At 37.2% G+C, this 16,097-nt stretch overlaps 1 protein-coding gene across 1 annotated transcript in view; it reads right to left on the minus strand.

The window, feature by feature from the left end:
* The window catches only part of SPTLC3 (serine palmitoyltransferase long chain base subunit 3), a 91,701-nt gene that overhangs the window by 20,130 nt on the left and 55,474 nt on the right, over positions 1-16,097 (minus strand). Inside the window, exons 6-9 of the mRNA XM_088150461.1 lie at positions 14,147-14,240; positions 9,013-9,118; positions 8,485-8,704; positions 6,528-6,654 (exon numbers count right to left, since the gene is read on the minus strand). Of these exons, the coding sequence (XP_088006587.1) occupies positions 6,528-6,654; positions 8,485-8,704; positions 9,013-9,118; positions 14,147-14,240 (547 nt within the window). The remainder of the gene's footprint in view (positions 1-6,527; positions 6,655-8,484; positions 8,705-9,012; positions 9,119-14,146; positions 14,241-16,097) is intronic.

A 16,097-nucleotide genomic window follows, 5' to 3' on the forward strand; every position in this document is an offset into this window, starting at 1 on the left:
ACCAGATGATAAAAAGGATCTAAGCTGCTCCTTCCTCAGCCTTGCCACTTTCATCTCATTTTTGTTTGTGTGTTTTGCGGTCAGAGACCACACACACTTAACTGAAAGCCTCCCCCACCCCCGTATACATGCTTTGCTGAGCTATTTTAACACACAAGAACAGATATTACAGTGATAGGTACTTTGGAAAAACCTCAGGGCTTGAACACAATTACAGGCTGGCAGCCAGATGCAACTCAACATTAAATCAAGGTAACTTAGCAAGGGCATGACATGGGAGCCAAAATGGTTAGTGTATTTTGCCTAAAGCAGATTTCAATGTGTCATTTTTACAAGTTCAAGCTGTAGCCGGAATCCTTAGGTTTTAATTTCTTGGTGCTCTAAAGAATCAAGAGCACATCTGGTTTGAAGTAAAAGGAAGGACTAGTTATCTCCTCCACCCCCACCCCCAAATATATTTTTAAAATGAGAGATCTTAGTTTTCCTGAGAATTTGGCAATGGAGGTTTTAAAATTTCTGCCTATATTACTTTGGGGGATGGGAGGGGACTTAAATCCTTCAAATTCAGAATTGTCTTCCTTCCTTCTAAGCAAACCATGTTCTATCTTTAATGGGTGGTGATGAAGCCCGAGGGATGTACAAACAAAAACAGCTGAGGATGAACTGCAGGTCTGTGAGAGCTGGAGCTGATGCAGTAAGGGAGTACTTTACATGTGACCTAGAGATGGCACTATATTCCTATATTTCAAATCCACTTTCTACTGACAAAGGTATGACAGCAAATTGTTAAGACAGATGGGGGGGGGTTTACATACAAAGCATTCAAGACCCATAAGAATATATTCTGGACTGATAAACTCCAGAAGTATTTGTATGATGCATGCATATTTATTATAAATATAGCTTCCTAAAATTGTTAGAGTCAACTTTCCCAACAGATTAGCAGTATCTCTGAATTATACGTGGGGCAGTGGGACAGAAAAAGCATCTTGCTAAAATCAAATTCCTAGTAAAATGTAATATGTGCTTACAGGACACCATTTAAAATGGGAAGAAGGAGGTTAAAATAAAATCTCTACTCATCTTTTTCTTCTTAATGGAAATATTCTTTTTCTTATATGGTACAGAGCAGCTTTTTGTCATGGGAACTCTTCATCCCTACATGCACTCTGAAATGGCCCAGCCTATAGATAAGTATCTACATTGAGGAAGTAGGCTTGTACTGTAACACCTAAAAAGTAAAGGCTGGTTTGAGATAAAAATGCTCTGACTAAAAACAGTTTTTCCCCCTTAAAAGGGATGGGTGAATGGGGTGGCTAGGAAGAGGGGAACCATCACCCTGCCACAATAAGGTGAATTTAACCTCAATTGCAAAAGGAAACCTCAACATTATCTTTAGTCCTCCTCTAAGAATTGAATCCAGTTGATGATTTTCAAGCTTTATGTGCCACCTTCAGGAGAGCTGCCACTATCTCAGCTGAGATAAAAACCACCCGACTTTTACTTGGTTACTATCCATAAACAGGTGACTTACGCACCTTCATGCAAAGTCATTACAAGAAATAAACATGATTCATTATTTACCTACAGCACCTGTCTAAAAAACCTGTTCTTTCTAACAGATGAAGGAAGATAAATTCTGCTGGGATTTCATTAAGTACATTAAACTTCCCATTAATTTCTGAGTGAACTTTATTAAGAAACCCTTCTTTATGAAAATGCTTGATGAGCAGGAAAATGACAGAGCCTTCACCTGCAGGTGTAGCATTCTAGACAGAGACTAATTTGATCTTTTACACGTTTTCTCAGTAGAGAGCTGGCTTGCCAAACTGCTGGATACATTCTGGATTCTCCTTGTTCCTTCAATGGTCTTTAATAAATGTGCTACTGAGTTCTATATGGCTTCATTGTAATCAGAGGATTGTAATGTGGTACCTCCCATATTTCTAAGAGATGCTTCATCTATTCCTTGAAATATTGCAGAAATCTCACAAGATTTTGGCAATCTTGCATAAGTCTTCATCAAATATTTACTTTAGGTAGCTAGAGCCACAAAAGCTTGTTGATCTACCTCAAATCATTATGTGAGCTAATTTAGTGATATGGAATCGTGCGTTATTGGTCTGTGGACAAATGCTCACTCCTCCTTTTCACCTATTCCAGATACATCTATCCTGAACTGGTGCTAGGAACCAATGATAAGTTGGATGAAAAAACCTTAGCAACCCAATTAAGACAAATTGATGTGATTCAATAGCAAATTGATTATTCCCCCACCCCCCAAGAGAGGATCATGTCTTGTCCCTTTGTTTCTTAACTTGATTTTAGAATTCCAAATGGCAGTGGTGGCATAACTCCTTGAAGATATGCTAATCTTCTCACTGTTATCCATACTTTGACAACATCTCAATTGGAAGTACTATGCACATTTTCTACAGGGATTACTTGGAAGGCAGTTTGAAAGCTTTCTTGATTCATATCCAGCGGCCAGATTCCTAACTGAGACAATAGAGGAACGTCTGTGGCTGGGATTTGAGGATACTGTATAGGCTGGATATCTAAAACGCTGCCTTCTTTGAAAGCCCTTTTCCGGGAACCTCGCTTTTGGGAAGAAAGTGAAATTGAATAGGATATGGACTTCTCTGTAATGGGTTTCTTTGGGATAACTTCTCTGATTTTACAATCCCATCTGTATATAAATATGTTGAGAGGTATTTGGTACAATATCAGATGTTCTGTTCCCCCCCCCCTTTTGGTACTAATACATTCTAATAATTATGTAAAGACAATTAGAAGGAAGGAGGAAGGTATGAACCATGCACATGCAGTTATCTGAGCAAAGTTTGGAAAACTGAAGTTGGTGAATCATGATCATTCTTAGTGTAAAGGGGTTAAGCTGACTAGGTGGGAAGTTTCAATTCTCAGTCCAGACAGAATCATTATATAACAGATGTCCTCAATGGTCAAGACCAAAAGTCTATTGCCTTGAATGGGCAGGAGAAACATGCCTAGGATTTAAACCTTGGGACCAATGTGCATGTGTGTGTTGTATGCGTGTATACTTTGATTCCTGTGTTCTGCAGTAGGCAGATCTTCTGCATAAATATGACTTCTTTCTTGTCTGCCATAAAGCAGCTTTTCTAATCTTATTGATTCTATGAAGCTTCTGCAATTAGCTATTAACTGGATGCAGGGTTAAGCTTCCACAGAGACATGTATTTTGCCATAAAGCCTGACACTTGAAGGGTGATGCAGTGATGAGAATCAGGGAATTAACCCTCCCAAATCTGAGACACACAGAAGGGCCAATTCCATAACATCCCTACAGTTTGTCATGTAAAAGTCTGAAGAGCAATAACTTGCTACCAAGATGATACACTACTGCATTTGATATGTGGGTCTTTATTGGCTGTGCTACTATTCATCTGTGTGCCTCATATGAATAAACACCATGAAAACATGTAATAGACCAAAGTAAGAACTTTTTGTTCATCCATTTGGTTATCCATGACCAAGAATCTTACTCTTAATCATATCAGAAGTGAGCCAGAGCAAAATCTGAAAAGTATTCAGTTTTGCCTAAATGTTAACAAATATACTGAGAACACATGCCCTGCCTTGATAACATGCAGATTATATTTACAACAGAAAGCTTTTTATAAAATATGGATTGGCAGAACTCAAGCCTCCACTGTGCCAGAGATTAAATAAACTTCTGGTCTCGCTGTTAAATAGAAGACAGATTACCACCCCAATAAATATTATTGTTAACAGCAAAAGAGGACAAGACCAATTCAAAAGATTCTGACAAAGACAACTAATACCTCTTTTCTTCATTATAAGGCAATCACATTTAATGAGCTACATCAACAAGAGAGAGCCAATTTGGTATAGTGGTTAAAGCATCAGGGTACAAACTGGAAGACTGTGAATTCTAGTCCTGCCTTGAGCACAAAGTCAGCTGGGTGACTTCAGACCATTCACTCTCTCTCAGCCCTAGGGAGAAAGCAATGGCCAATCACTTCCAAAAATGCTGCCAAGAAAACTGCAAACAAAATACTTATCAACAAGAACTGCTCTAATCTGGGCTCCATTCACATGCAAAAGTTGCACTGATCCAAGATAGGGGCTGTGCTCACCTCTCCACAATACTATGAAGTTTGTAGAGCTCTTCATAAGCTGAATTGAGCTGAGCTGATTCACTTCCAGAAGAAACCCAAAGAAACACTGTAAATATGGTTTTGCAGCATAAATATGGTTTTGCAGCAGGGATTGTATTGCAAGTGTTTTTCCATTGCCCCCCAGATCCTTAATATCCCCTTCCTTCCTTGAAGTTGAGACACTGTTGTTGCATCTCTCTATCACAACCAATTAATCCGAGGAGTGATGAAGATGTAAGGAAAGAGAACTAGTTGAAATGTAGCTATTTTGCTTTTCCATTGGCCAGCTGGAGGGCAAGCAGATATGCTTGTGGGTCAGGGAAAGTGCAATTATAAGGATTTGGAAGAAAAATGAAAGCCAGTTGGGTGACTTTGGGCCAGTCACTCTCTCTCAGCCCAACTCACCTCACAAGGTGGTTGTTGTGGGGAAAATAGGAGGAGGAAGGAATATTAGGTATGTTCGCTGCCTTGAGTTATTTATAAAAATAATAAAGGCGGAATAAAAAAAAATCTATTAAAAAAATGGTGATGTGCAGCCTCCCCCCCCTCCAAATACTAGTGTTCTACACTTAGGTATCTTATCCTCCATGCCTGCAATGCTAACTAAGTAAGGCACTTTTTAATAATACAGCCATACCTTACTCAAGCAACAGAAAGGAACAAGTATATTTTAAACATTTCTAACATTCTCACCATTTAAGCAAATGAAGATGCCTGTGCACACAAATGTTACCATACAAAAATTACCATTTGTGTTATAGTGTGAATTAGCGCCACAGCATTGTTCCAATGAGTATGCAGCAACTGAGCACAGATGTTATAGGAGAGCATTTTGTAAAAAACAGGACTGAAAAAAAGACCTATATCATTTACATCTTGAGCTTGGGAAGAATCCTGTAATATTGGAAAAATGAGCACAATATTGCCCTCCATTGGCAGGAATGTTTATATACAAAAACATTTAAATCAGTCTATTTTTATGATGTCAATTGCAAACTCTTCCTCTAAGCTCCCATGTCTTGGTGCCACTTTAGAAACTATATAATTCTACTCATAGTAGACACTGTGCTGAAGTAATTTGTTACTTCTGCAATTGCTCTATGCTGGCACCTCATACAACTGGCACTCAGATGTTATAGTGGTTTCATATTGATGTTACATAAAAGTGGGGAGAAAGTAAAGCCATGGGATAAGCTACACAGCAGGAGCCCAGAGCTAGACTGCTCCTCTCCCACCAACACTGACAAGAGCTGATCCTGGAGGAAAAAAAAGAACCACCGTAACACTGTGTGTCCCACCCCTAACCCCTGGAGCCAGTCCAGAAGTATACCATGGTTGATAGTATTGAAAGCCACTGAAAGGTCAAAGAGGGCTAGGATGGATGCACCCCCCCCCCATCATGAGTCAACCATGGGTCATTGACAAAGCTGTCTCAGTACTATGTCCTGGTCTGAATCCAGATTGAAATGGGTCCATTTGCTTCCTCCAGGGTTCTCTAGAGTTGTAAGGTGACCACCCTCTCAACATCCTTCCCTAAAATGAGAAGCTTGAAGACAGGATAAAAAAACCAGGTCGGGGAGGGTGTGAGGAGCTATGTGAGGGTCAAGGAGGGCGCATGAGGGTCGGGGAGGGTGCATGGGTATGTGTGAGGGCTGGGGAGGGTGCAGGGGTGTGTGAGAGAGGTGTGGTGTGGGTTAGGTGCAGCTTGGATTGGGGAGGGTGCATGGGAGTGCACGAATGGCCAGCACGGTGCAAGTGCAGAGGGGCTGGGGGAGGGGTGTGGGATACTTATCCCAGCAACTTGCAACCTTCCCTGCTGGCCTCCTCATTGACTTTCTGGGAAATCCGGCAGGGAAGGTTGCAAATGGCGATCTTGTGATCGCAGGGAGCTGCAACTGGTCATAAATGTGAACCAGTTGTCAAGCATCCACATGACGCGATCATATCATGATCACATGACCATGGGGGAACTGTGACGGCTGGAGCTCCGAGGACCAGATGTAACCACCATTTGTTCAGCATTGTCATAACTTTGAACGGTTGCTGAATGAATGGTCGTAGGTCAAGGACTACCTGTATGTTTTAATGTAAGTAACAAAAACCTGGAATGAACAGAGGACAAGGAAAAGCATGTAACATATTTCAAGGCAGAGCATGCAACATCCTCCAAGCAGAATTTACCTACAGATATTATGTGAGTCAGGTATCTTGGTCCCTAAAATACAAGCATTTTGCTCATACTTGGGCTATAAAAAAAGACAGCTGCATTCATTCATGATACCAAATATTTTTACAGTATACACTATTAATATGACTATTCCCATCTATTTTCAATACAAACAAGACCAAGTTAGTGAAATATCCTACCTTGTGTGGCCCCATCTAGTCCCATGACGCATTTCATTGCTCTTATAATTTGTTCTGTTATAGGAGGACACATAGATGTGGCATAGACTGCACTATGTGAATGAACTCGTAAGTAGTCCACTAATTCCTTAAATCAAAAGAACAATATTTCAGTGTGGTCATCAGAAACCCCCTTTCTAGAATAGAAGTTGGCAGATGAGAAAAACATGCATAAAACTGCAAATAGCAGATAATTTAGTTTATCATTAAATGACAGTTAAATTCTTGTCCCCTTCTCAATGAATTCTTCTTCAAACATGTTTCTGGATATTTCCTCAAACAACAGTCTTAAAGCAATGGCCAAAACACTCAAGACAAATAAACAAACAAGTAAAATCAGTACATGGCAAGAAAATTTGTATTTCCAAATTGTCTTGCAAAAACATAAGATGTCCTATCTTGACTTTATTTACATATAGCACATGTATCACATACCCAGAAGAATGAAATGGTACTATTTCGCCAAGAGCAACAATTTTCATATCACTCCTGATTCTAATATGAACATCATTATCTTCTTTTTTAACTGTCTGACTTTCTGTTTTGTACTCCATTGTGAACCATGTCAAGGGATGTGGGCTTCTCTCTTAAAAATTATTACCCACTCTGGCTCCTTAGAATTTGCCATGGTATAAATCTAAATTCATAAAATCAGTGTATAAACTTAACATACTACATAATGTTTAAACATAGTATGCTATCCATAATGAGATCTCATGTCCACTTACAAACAATATAGGAATTGAAAGTGAAATGATCATTTGACCATTTATTTAGTGACCATTTGAAGTTACGACAGTGCTGAAAAAGTAACGTACGACTGTCGCAGTGTCCCCACATGATCAGAGTATCAAAATTTGGGGACTTGGCAACCAGCATGAATTTATGATGGTTGCAACGTCCTGGGGTCACATGATTGCCATTTGTGACCTTCCTAGCCAGCTCCTGACAAGCAAAATCAATGGGGAACCATGTGATTCACTTAATGGGCACGTAATTTGCTTAACCACCTATGCTGTTGATCCAGAAAAAGATCTCCAGAGCTAGAGCAATCAGAAATTCAAGGGCAGGGATCAGCACTTTTTTTTTGCTCTGGGCCAACCCCCTCCCAACAATTTGGCCTCTGAGGGCTGTATAAGATTGTCTTGATCAGAAGGCCAAGATCATTTCAGCCTACTTTGGCACTTTTAAAGATGCATTAAGCACCATAGAGAATTACATCTGCTTTGACCTTTACGGGTGGTCCTCGCTTAACGACCACTCCTTCAGCAACCATTCAAACTTAAATGGTGCTGAGCAAGTGGTACTTACAACTGGTCCTCATACTTCTATTGTCCCCACTGTCACACGATTGCAATCCAGATGCTTAGCACCCATCTTGCAATTACAACATTGCAGTATCTCACAGTCATGTGATCGCCATTTGCAACTTTCTTTGCCAGCTTCCTACAAGCAAAGTCAATGGGGAAGCTGACAGGAGGTTGCAAATGGTGACCACATGATATCCTCACTTAATGACCTGCAGTGATTTGCTTAACGACAGCAACCGGAAGTGTCAGCAGTCACGCTTTATGACCATGTCACTTAGCAATGGAAATCCTGGTCCCAATTACCATTGTTAAGTGAGGACCACATGTAATTTTCTTAAAATGGTAAAAATGGGCTACCAAAAATTGGCCACTTTGCTGTCAACATTTGGCAGTGCAATCTCAGGATACTTGGAGAGTTTCAAACTGATGCTGTGGGCTGCAACTGGCCTGGAGCTACCCATCCCAGCTAAAAGGGAAAACTTTTTGCAGAAGACACTTGTTTCCTGACTGAACCCACAATTTAGGATATTATTAAACTTTTTTAGAAGCCAGATGTTACATCCATGATAGTCTGTATATTGTTGAATGCTAATGATTGCTGCTGTTACCTTTTTGCCAGCTATATAACCTCCAGCTGCTCCAAAACTTTTTGTGAAAGTTCCCATCAATACATCAACATCATTAGGATCCATTCCAAAGTATTCCACAACTCCCCTTCCTGTAGGACCAACAGCACCTATGCTATGGGCTTCGTCCAAGTAGATGTAGGCTTTGTATTTTCTCTTCAAGGCAACAATTTCTGGCAAGCGTACAATAGAGCCTTCCATACTGGAAAAACAAGAAAGCTAATGAGAACTGAGTACTGATCTAATGGATGAAACTGTATGAACTGATCTATTATAATGCCAACATCATGCCAACTCTTCCTCTCAAACTATTTCCCCAAAGCAAATAAAAATTAAAATTAAAAAACAGAACCATATAAGCAACAGAAGAAACAAATTAGAAAAATCCAACTTGTATAGTATAATTGTATGGCTTTCTGGTCACTGTGTTTAATAGTACAAAATATTGGGGTATTTTAGATGGATTTTCTGGAATCTCCATGCTCAGTTGAAATTACATATTTTACATACCTATAAATACCCTCTACTAGAATAAGAATTTTTTTCCATGCTCTTCGGCTTCGAGGCTGTCCGTGTATTACTGCATCCTTCAGCAGCATTTCCAAGCTCTGCATATCTGATTTTAAAAATACAAGGAAATATGAAACATTGTATCAAATATTTATATTTTGTATTTCTACAAACTGCAAATCCATTTTGTAAAAAATTTCAACCAAGTGTGAGATGCTTAGGAAACCAAACCAAGCTTCTGTATAAAATATTACTATTGTAACTTTTAAAATACTGACTGAATCTAGTAAAATATAAATTAGAATGTTCTTTCACAATCTCTTTTAGGAAAAAAATATCCATTAAATTTGACAGAAGTATTAATGTGATGTGTTTTAGAGATATTTTTATTTTATCCCTGCTAAGCCATATAGTCTATCAAGTCTCCTTAGATAAGGCAAGATACTTCAAACTAGTGTACTGTATCACGTTATTGATTACAAATTGAAATATGCCAAAATACAATGCTGCTGCAACTTGGCGGGAGGTAGGAACACAAATAATGCAATAGCAATTTTTAGTTTGCATTCAGTTTGCTTTTAAAAATTAATGGAGTTCCCTCCCAGAGTCGCTCTGCAGTGAGATGGGCAGTGACAAATTTGAAATATAAATAAATAAATAAAATCTACGCGCATTTACTCTGATACAGGAAAAGGTCAAAAGCATTTCAGAATCTATGCTAGCAATTTAGAATGCATGACATCAAAAGTACCATTCATCTCTTGTGCATTATTCATCTCCACTATGCTGGTCTTTGACTGTAATAAAGTTATGATTTGATTTGATACACCTCCATCAGCAGACAGGTATTCAAGAATCATAGCTTCACCTCAAGTCTAACCAATGAGAAGGCCTTGATCCTAAGGCCACGAACAGCCTTTGAAAAAGTCTCTTTGCAATGTGTGGGAGCACATGCAAACATCTTTTTTAAAAATCTCCTGCTTTGAAAGCTGCAAAGCTGAAGCCCTAAGAGACCAAGCTCCAGCCTTTTCTCTCCACTTTGCACGCAAAGACCCGTTCCTATCAGACTCTGCTCCAAGCTTTCCTTCTGACTCTGACTGGACAAGCGGGCTGTCAGCTCATCCTGGCAGCGTGGGAAAAATGTGAGCTTTTGGTTCACTTCGTATTGAAAATATTGGGACTTCAAATACGTAATGAAGCGTGGAGTCCCTTGTGGTTCACTGAGCTGGGCTGTTTTCTTGCAAACGTTTCGTTACCCGGCTAGGTAACATCTTCAGTGCTAGCACTGAAGATGTTACAGCCAAGCTCTGAGAAAGCCAAGTTCTGAGAAACAGCCAAGCTCAGAGAACCCCAAGGACTTCACAGTTCAACCCTGAGCTACACATACAGTGGTACCTCGGGTCATGAACGCTTCTGTTCACGAACAATTCGGTTCACGAACAGCACTGTTCACAAAATTTTGCTTCTGTTCACGAACTCTGCATTGGGTGTTGAACAGGATCTGCGGCCATTTTCCCTGCCGTGACACGTGGTCGTGGCTTCCGGTAGGTAGGGGGACTCTCCCTCCAAACAATAACCGCCTCCCCACCCGCCTTCCTGTCCTCCACGCCAGAAGTCGCCTCAAGCAAGGTTAGTGTTCTCTCTCTTCATACTGTACTGTACTGTACTTTGTTTCATATTTTTGTGGTTTAAAAAAAAATACATATGTTTCAGAACGGATTAACCATATTTACATTGAACCTTATGGGAAAATTTGATTCGGTTGGCGACCAAATTCGTAGGGGTCAGAATGAATTAACCGTATTTACACTGAACCTTATGGGAAAATTTGATTCGGGTCGCGGAACAAATTAAGTTCGTGACCCGAGGTACCACTGTATTCGCTTCTATTGGTACCTAATGAAGCATTTAACTTCTACTGATTCCTTTTTAACAGAGCCTGATGGGCATAGTTGTGGTTCATGGATAAAAACACAGCTATCTGTAACTACATAGCTCAGTTGGATTCTGGTTACAAAATTGTTTTACATCAACACAGTTCTAAGACATGAGAACAGGAAGTTTAGACTTTTACTGGTTAAAGCCTGTTTTAATTATCTATGGCATACCAGCCAGTAATTTTAAAAAGGTTGGGAGGAAGTTAAATAAGGTGAAAAATTATCTTTGAGTACTCATATTTTTACCATCCATACTCAATAGATATCAAGCTATTTCTCTTTATGTATTCAGGGTAAAGCAACCAAGTCCGAATTTTCAAAATTTCTATTATCAATAAATATCATTCAGCTTAAAAGGAATTCCCTATATGGAAGATTTTTCCTGTCATTCTTACATTTCAAAACCACTGTATTTCTCAATGGTTTCAGTCTGATTCCATTTGTGATATCAAGGCAAAGAGAAAGTTTAATCCTATTTTAAATTTCATGAAGTCATAAGACTACAACATTTGAATACTCATGTCTTATTGGTTTTGGTGTGACTTCTGTTATTTTAACTTTTGTTGAAATCATGAAGCTTTAAAAAAAAAGTGTCCTGAATATTGCTTCAATACTTCTCATTTTGAAGAGTTAACATATGAATTATCATCAGAACCATTTGTTGCCTAATTTAAATAGCATCCCTGGTTAGTTACTGCATTTCAGTAATACTGCTGAAGTACTGATTAATGTCATAGGAGTCACTGAAATAAAAATATAAATAATAATGTATAGAATAAATTATTTCTTCACTAATTAACACAATTTGCTCACCCAGTTTGATAACTGTGCTAATAACTGTAATGGCTTTCTTTGTAAGGCTTATCTGGGCTCAGATTACCAAACAATAAAGTGACAGAGTGAGGAATAGCAGGAGGTTAGGAAAAGAATACTTAAATCTCTTTGCATCCTAACAGTGAAGTATTTCTACATCAGAAGGTTTCTACTTTTTGAGTTAAAATAGTTAAAAGCTTTAAGAAAGTTTTTTGCCACCAGTCAGTTAGGAATTGAACATATTTTATATTTAAATTCCAGAATAAACCAGATTAAAAACTGGATCCTGGTCTTGCAGAATGGGAAAGCATTCTAGAATTTGGGCACTCCAGCAAGAAAAGTTTTGCTTATAGTTATCTACTAACATTCAAAGCCCAATACAGATTTGCTCATAGACACAGGCTACCCACTAGGGCACTGCAAAATATTAGAATATGTTTTGCTGAAATCCCAAGTTTAGACTTCATTGAATATATTAAAGTAATGGACACATATATTATTCTTATGGCAGAATAATAATAATAAAAAAAGGACTCTGCAGCTGCTATATGTTGATAAAAACACTGCTCACTTCAATCTTCAGATTTGCAACAGAATGTTCAATTCTAATTATGATGCATGCCAACATGTTTAAGAATTTAAACTAAAAAGGATTGTGATATAAACCTTTGTTGACTAGAAGCTAACCAGCATCTTAAGAGTGATAATGCACAAAAACTCCATTAAGATTTTACAAAGGTAATTGTTTAATTAATTTTCCATCCAGTGAAGTGGTTTCTGTTGAACTAGGAAGCATTTTTTTGGTTTTGGTTCAATATTTACCAAATTTACTAGTCAGGCTTATCAGACACTGTGGGACTTCTGATAACATAATAGCTGGGTGTGAAAGATGGTTAAGGTAACAGTGGTATCAAACACTGAAATCATGTCTCTAGTATTTGTTCAGAACTTGAACACAGTGGTCTGATTAGATTCCAAAGTTAAATCATAATTTAATGTTACAGAAATCTGCTTCAGGCTCACACAATGTCCCTTTTTTCTCCAGTGTAGTATGGGAAAGAGTGCCAAAGCTTTCCCATTGTTTAAGATTAACCACAGTTTAGTGTAACTTTGGAACTTGAATAAACTATGATGAATCTTAACTATAATTGACTAAAATGTTATTTGGTTTGCCACAGGCTGTTGAAAAACTGGTTAATTCAGATAAGCTAATTTTAAAGCATTATTTATAAAGTGACGTTTAAATAACCATAATTACAATTAACCATAGCTCAGAATTTGGATGATATGCTAAACTGTGATTAATGTACAATGGAAACAGAAACTTCCAAAGTTTTCTCATTGCTATTCTGGAGAAGAAAGGAAAAGAGCATAGGAACTCAAAGTTCGCAGGTACTCATCTTTTTAGTACTTGATCAGTGACTTTACTGTGAGTGAACTGGACCAGTTCTCAATGCCTTTTTTTAAAAATCTGCTCAGTATATTCTCAGTAATTTGAAAGGTAGAGGATTCATGTGCTGAAGATAGTTTACACATACAATATGCCCTAAAATGTAGCAAATGAAGAAAGAGAAGTATCCCTTTGGGTAAACAGAAATAGTAGTTTTATGCATTAATGCCATCCTTCTGAATAATATTTCGCAGAAGGCGGCTTAGGAAAAAACCATGTCAAATATGAATACATGACTTTTTTCTACACATAGGCAAAAAAAAAAAAATGTTAATGCTTTCCCCTATACAGAATAACACCTGCTTTTTATTAAGAGTGCATTTGGTTTGTACATTCAGTACAAACACACATGTGACTTTTAGGATCAAAGTCCTATGTGCTGAGCACACCCACCAATGTCTTCTTTCCTACTGAGATCATAGGAAAAAAGAATAAGTACAAAACTGCTTCTTATTCCTTAGAAATCAAGATTTCCACTTGAAAGTTTTTCTATATTAACTATATCCTTTTTAACTGTTGGTTGTACTTTAAATCTCTTTAAGGACAGAGAATAACTAAGGACAATCAAGCACAATGTTTATGATAAACATGAAATTAATTAGGGTTTGGGGGCTCCCACCAAAAGATGACAAAGGCTCCCTGTCTCAAATTTTAGAGCTATCTAAAATCTTAGTCTTTTGTACCTTTTCTCTAACATGAGAGTAAATAAATAATTTTGTAATACAGAAAAGATTAATTAGTCTTATCCAAATATACTGTATGCTACAAATGAAAATTGAACTTCACTGTGGTAAGTTGAGACCTATTTTCATGAAAAACAGAAACCTTTTTCTTAAATATTAAAAGAATGAACACATTGTCTCCAAAGAGAGACAGTTAAGACATGAATTTCACTTTTCCATCAATTAGCCAAAACTGCCTCATTAATACTCACTGTTGTGCTTAAAGACTCTAATTGTAGCACCCGATAGCCTTGCACCAAGAACAAGTGAAGTATGGTTCAACTCATCACTTAAAATCAGACAACCCTGTGGAAGTACATAACAAAAGATGAGGAATTAGAATAAACATCTAACCCAAACAAACAAACAAGAATATTATTTGACTTATTTAACCTGCCTGTAACTACCATCAACTATCAAGGCAGTACATAAAAACCCAACGTAAGCAAAATACACTACAGATGTCTCTCAAAAAAACAAAACAAAACTTAATACATTATAATAAAACCAGAAGAATAAAATCAATACAGACTAACATTTATAGCTGATAGGTATTCTTTCATATATATAAAAAATATATATAATAAAATATTCTTATTTTATTAAGAATTTTGATTATAATGGTGGACATGTAAAAAAGCTAAAAAATTTCAAATACATACATTGATACAGAGGATTTTAAAGATTAATACTCAATTGAAGCCAGAATTTTTCCTTTAGGATTAATGGATAAACAGAGAAAAGCCATGGAAGTTTATTGATTACTGTGGTGAGACTACTGTATCCACAATGAAGGAAAGGTTCAGCACTACCCACCATGGAGGAATGGTTGGTGAAATTGACTTGCTGAGATGGACAAACTGACTTCTTGTCAGGACAATATCTACAGTTATTGGTGACTGGAAACCCCTTATGGACTTTTTGCATAAAAATGAGAAAAAAATGAATTTGTGATTTATGGTTTTGATGATTAGACAGGATAGATTATAGAAAGAAGAGAGTCATGATGTAACCTTAGAGAGAGAGGTTAAAATATAATTGCACTTATAACTGCTGTGAATAATATCAGAAGCTACTTCCTTATACCTTTATATCTTTCTTTTTTCCTACTTTCTTCTATTTTCTTTTCTTACTGCACTTTTAGCTTTTTCTGTTATTTCTCTCTCTTTTGTTTTCTCCGTTCTAATTTAGCTTGTATTCTTATTATTGCTCTTGAAACTTTTAATAACATTTATATAAAAGAATTTTGATTATAATAGTAAAGTCTAATGCAAACTAAACTTAAAGAGAAGAAAATAAAGTAAAAAGTGCAAAGAAAAAGAAAAAGAGAAGAAAGAAAAAAGTAAGAATAAAGAGAAAAGAAATATATAAAGAAGTGGATTCCAACCTTCATCACAACAAGTATAAACAAATTAAGCAACTCTTCACCCCCTCTAAGGTTACAAATGATTATCTCTTCATCCCACATCCCATCGACGAATCCATAAAACATCATCTTTTCAGTCCTTGTGTCAGCAGAAAGTCCATAAAGAGTTGCCAGAAGTAACAACATATCTTGTTTTAATCTTGATCAAATAAACCAACTTTATATTCCTTCATTTTACTTCTAACAGTCTTAACTTTAGTTCCTTTAAATATTGTTGTAGGATTTCTCTTCATTTCTTCTTTGTCCCATCACACAAAGCTTTGATAAGCCTCTTTTACAAATCCAATAGGAAAGAATTGTCCAGGTCACTCTCTTGGCTTATCATTTTGAATTTTAAAACATCAGCCAATTTCTTTTGTAGAGCCAGTGAGACATCCTTTTCCAAGTCATTCTCTTTGTCCGTCAGTTGTAAATTCATTTTTGATACCACCTCTATCTTCTCAGATAAAATTTGTTCTACATATGTCATTTCTTCAATAACATCTTTTGGACATATTCTATCCATAGAATATCTATGTCATCATTACTGACATTGTTGATATTGTGGCTTCTAATTTCTGACTCCATTCTTCAAAAGTCTCCTTCAGTATTTTCACTGTTATAACATTTTGCATTTTATAGGCTTGTATTTTTTGTCCTCTACCAAAAATCTTTAGTCTCCTCTAGTGTCCAGTTTTTAAATCATGAAATTACTTATCTGTCATGTCTTCCAAAAACCAAAACAGATTATTTCCCAT

The sequence above is a fragment of the Python bivittatus genome, unplaced genomic scaffold (genome assembly GCF_059951505.1).
Source record: "Python bivittatus isolate LINGU-HERP-01145 unplaced genomic scaffold, Pbiv_v1 ctg000020_np1212, whole genome shotgun sequence".
Taxonomy (NCBI): Eukaryota; Metazoa; Chordata; class Lepidosauria; order Squamata; family Pythonidae; genus Python; species Python bivittatus.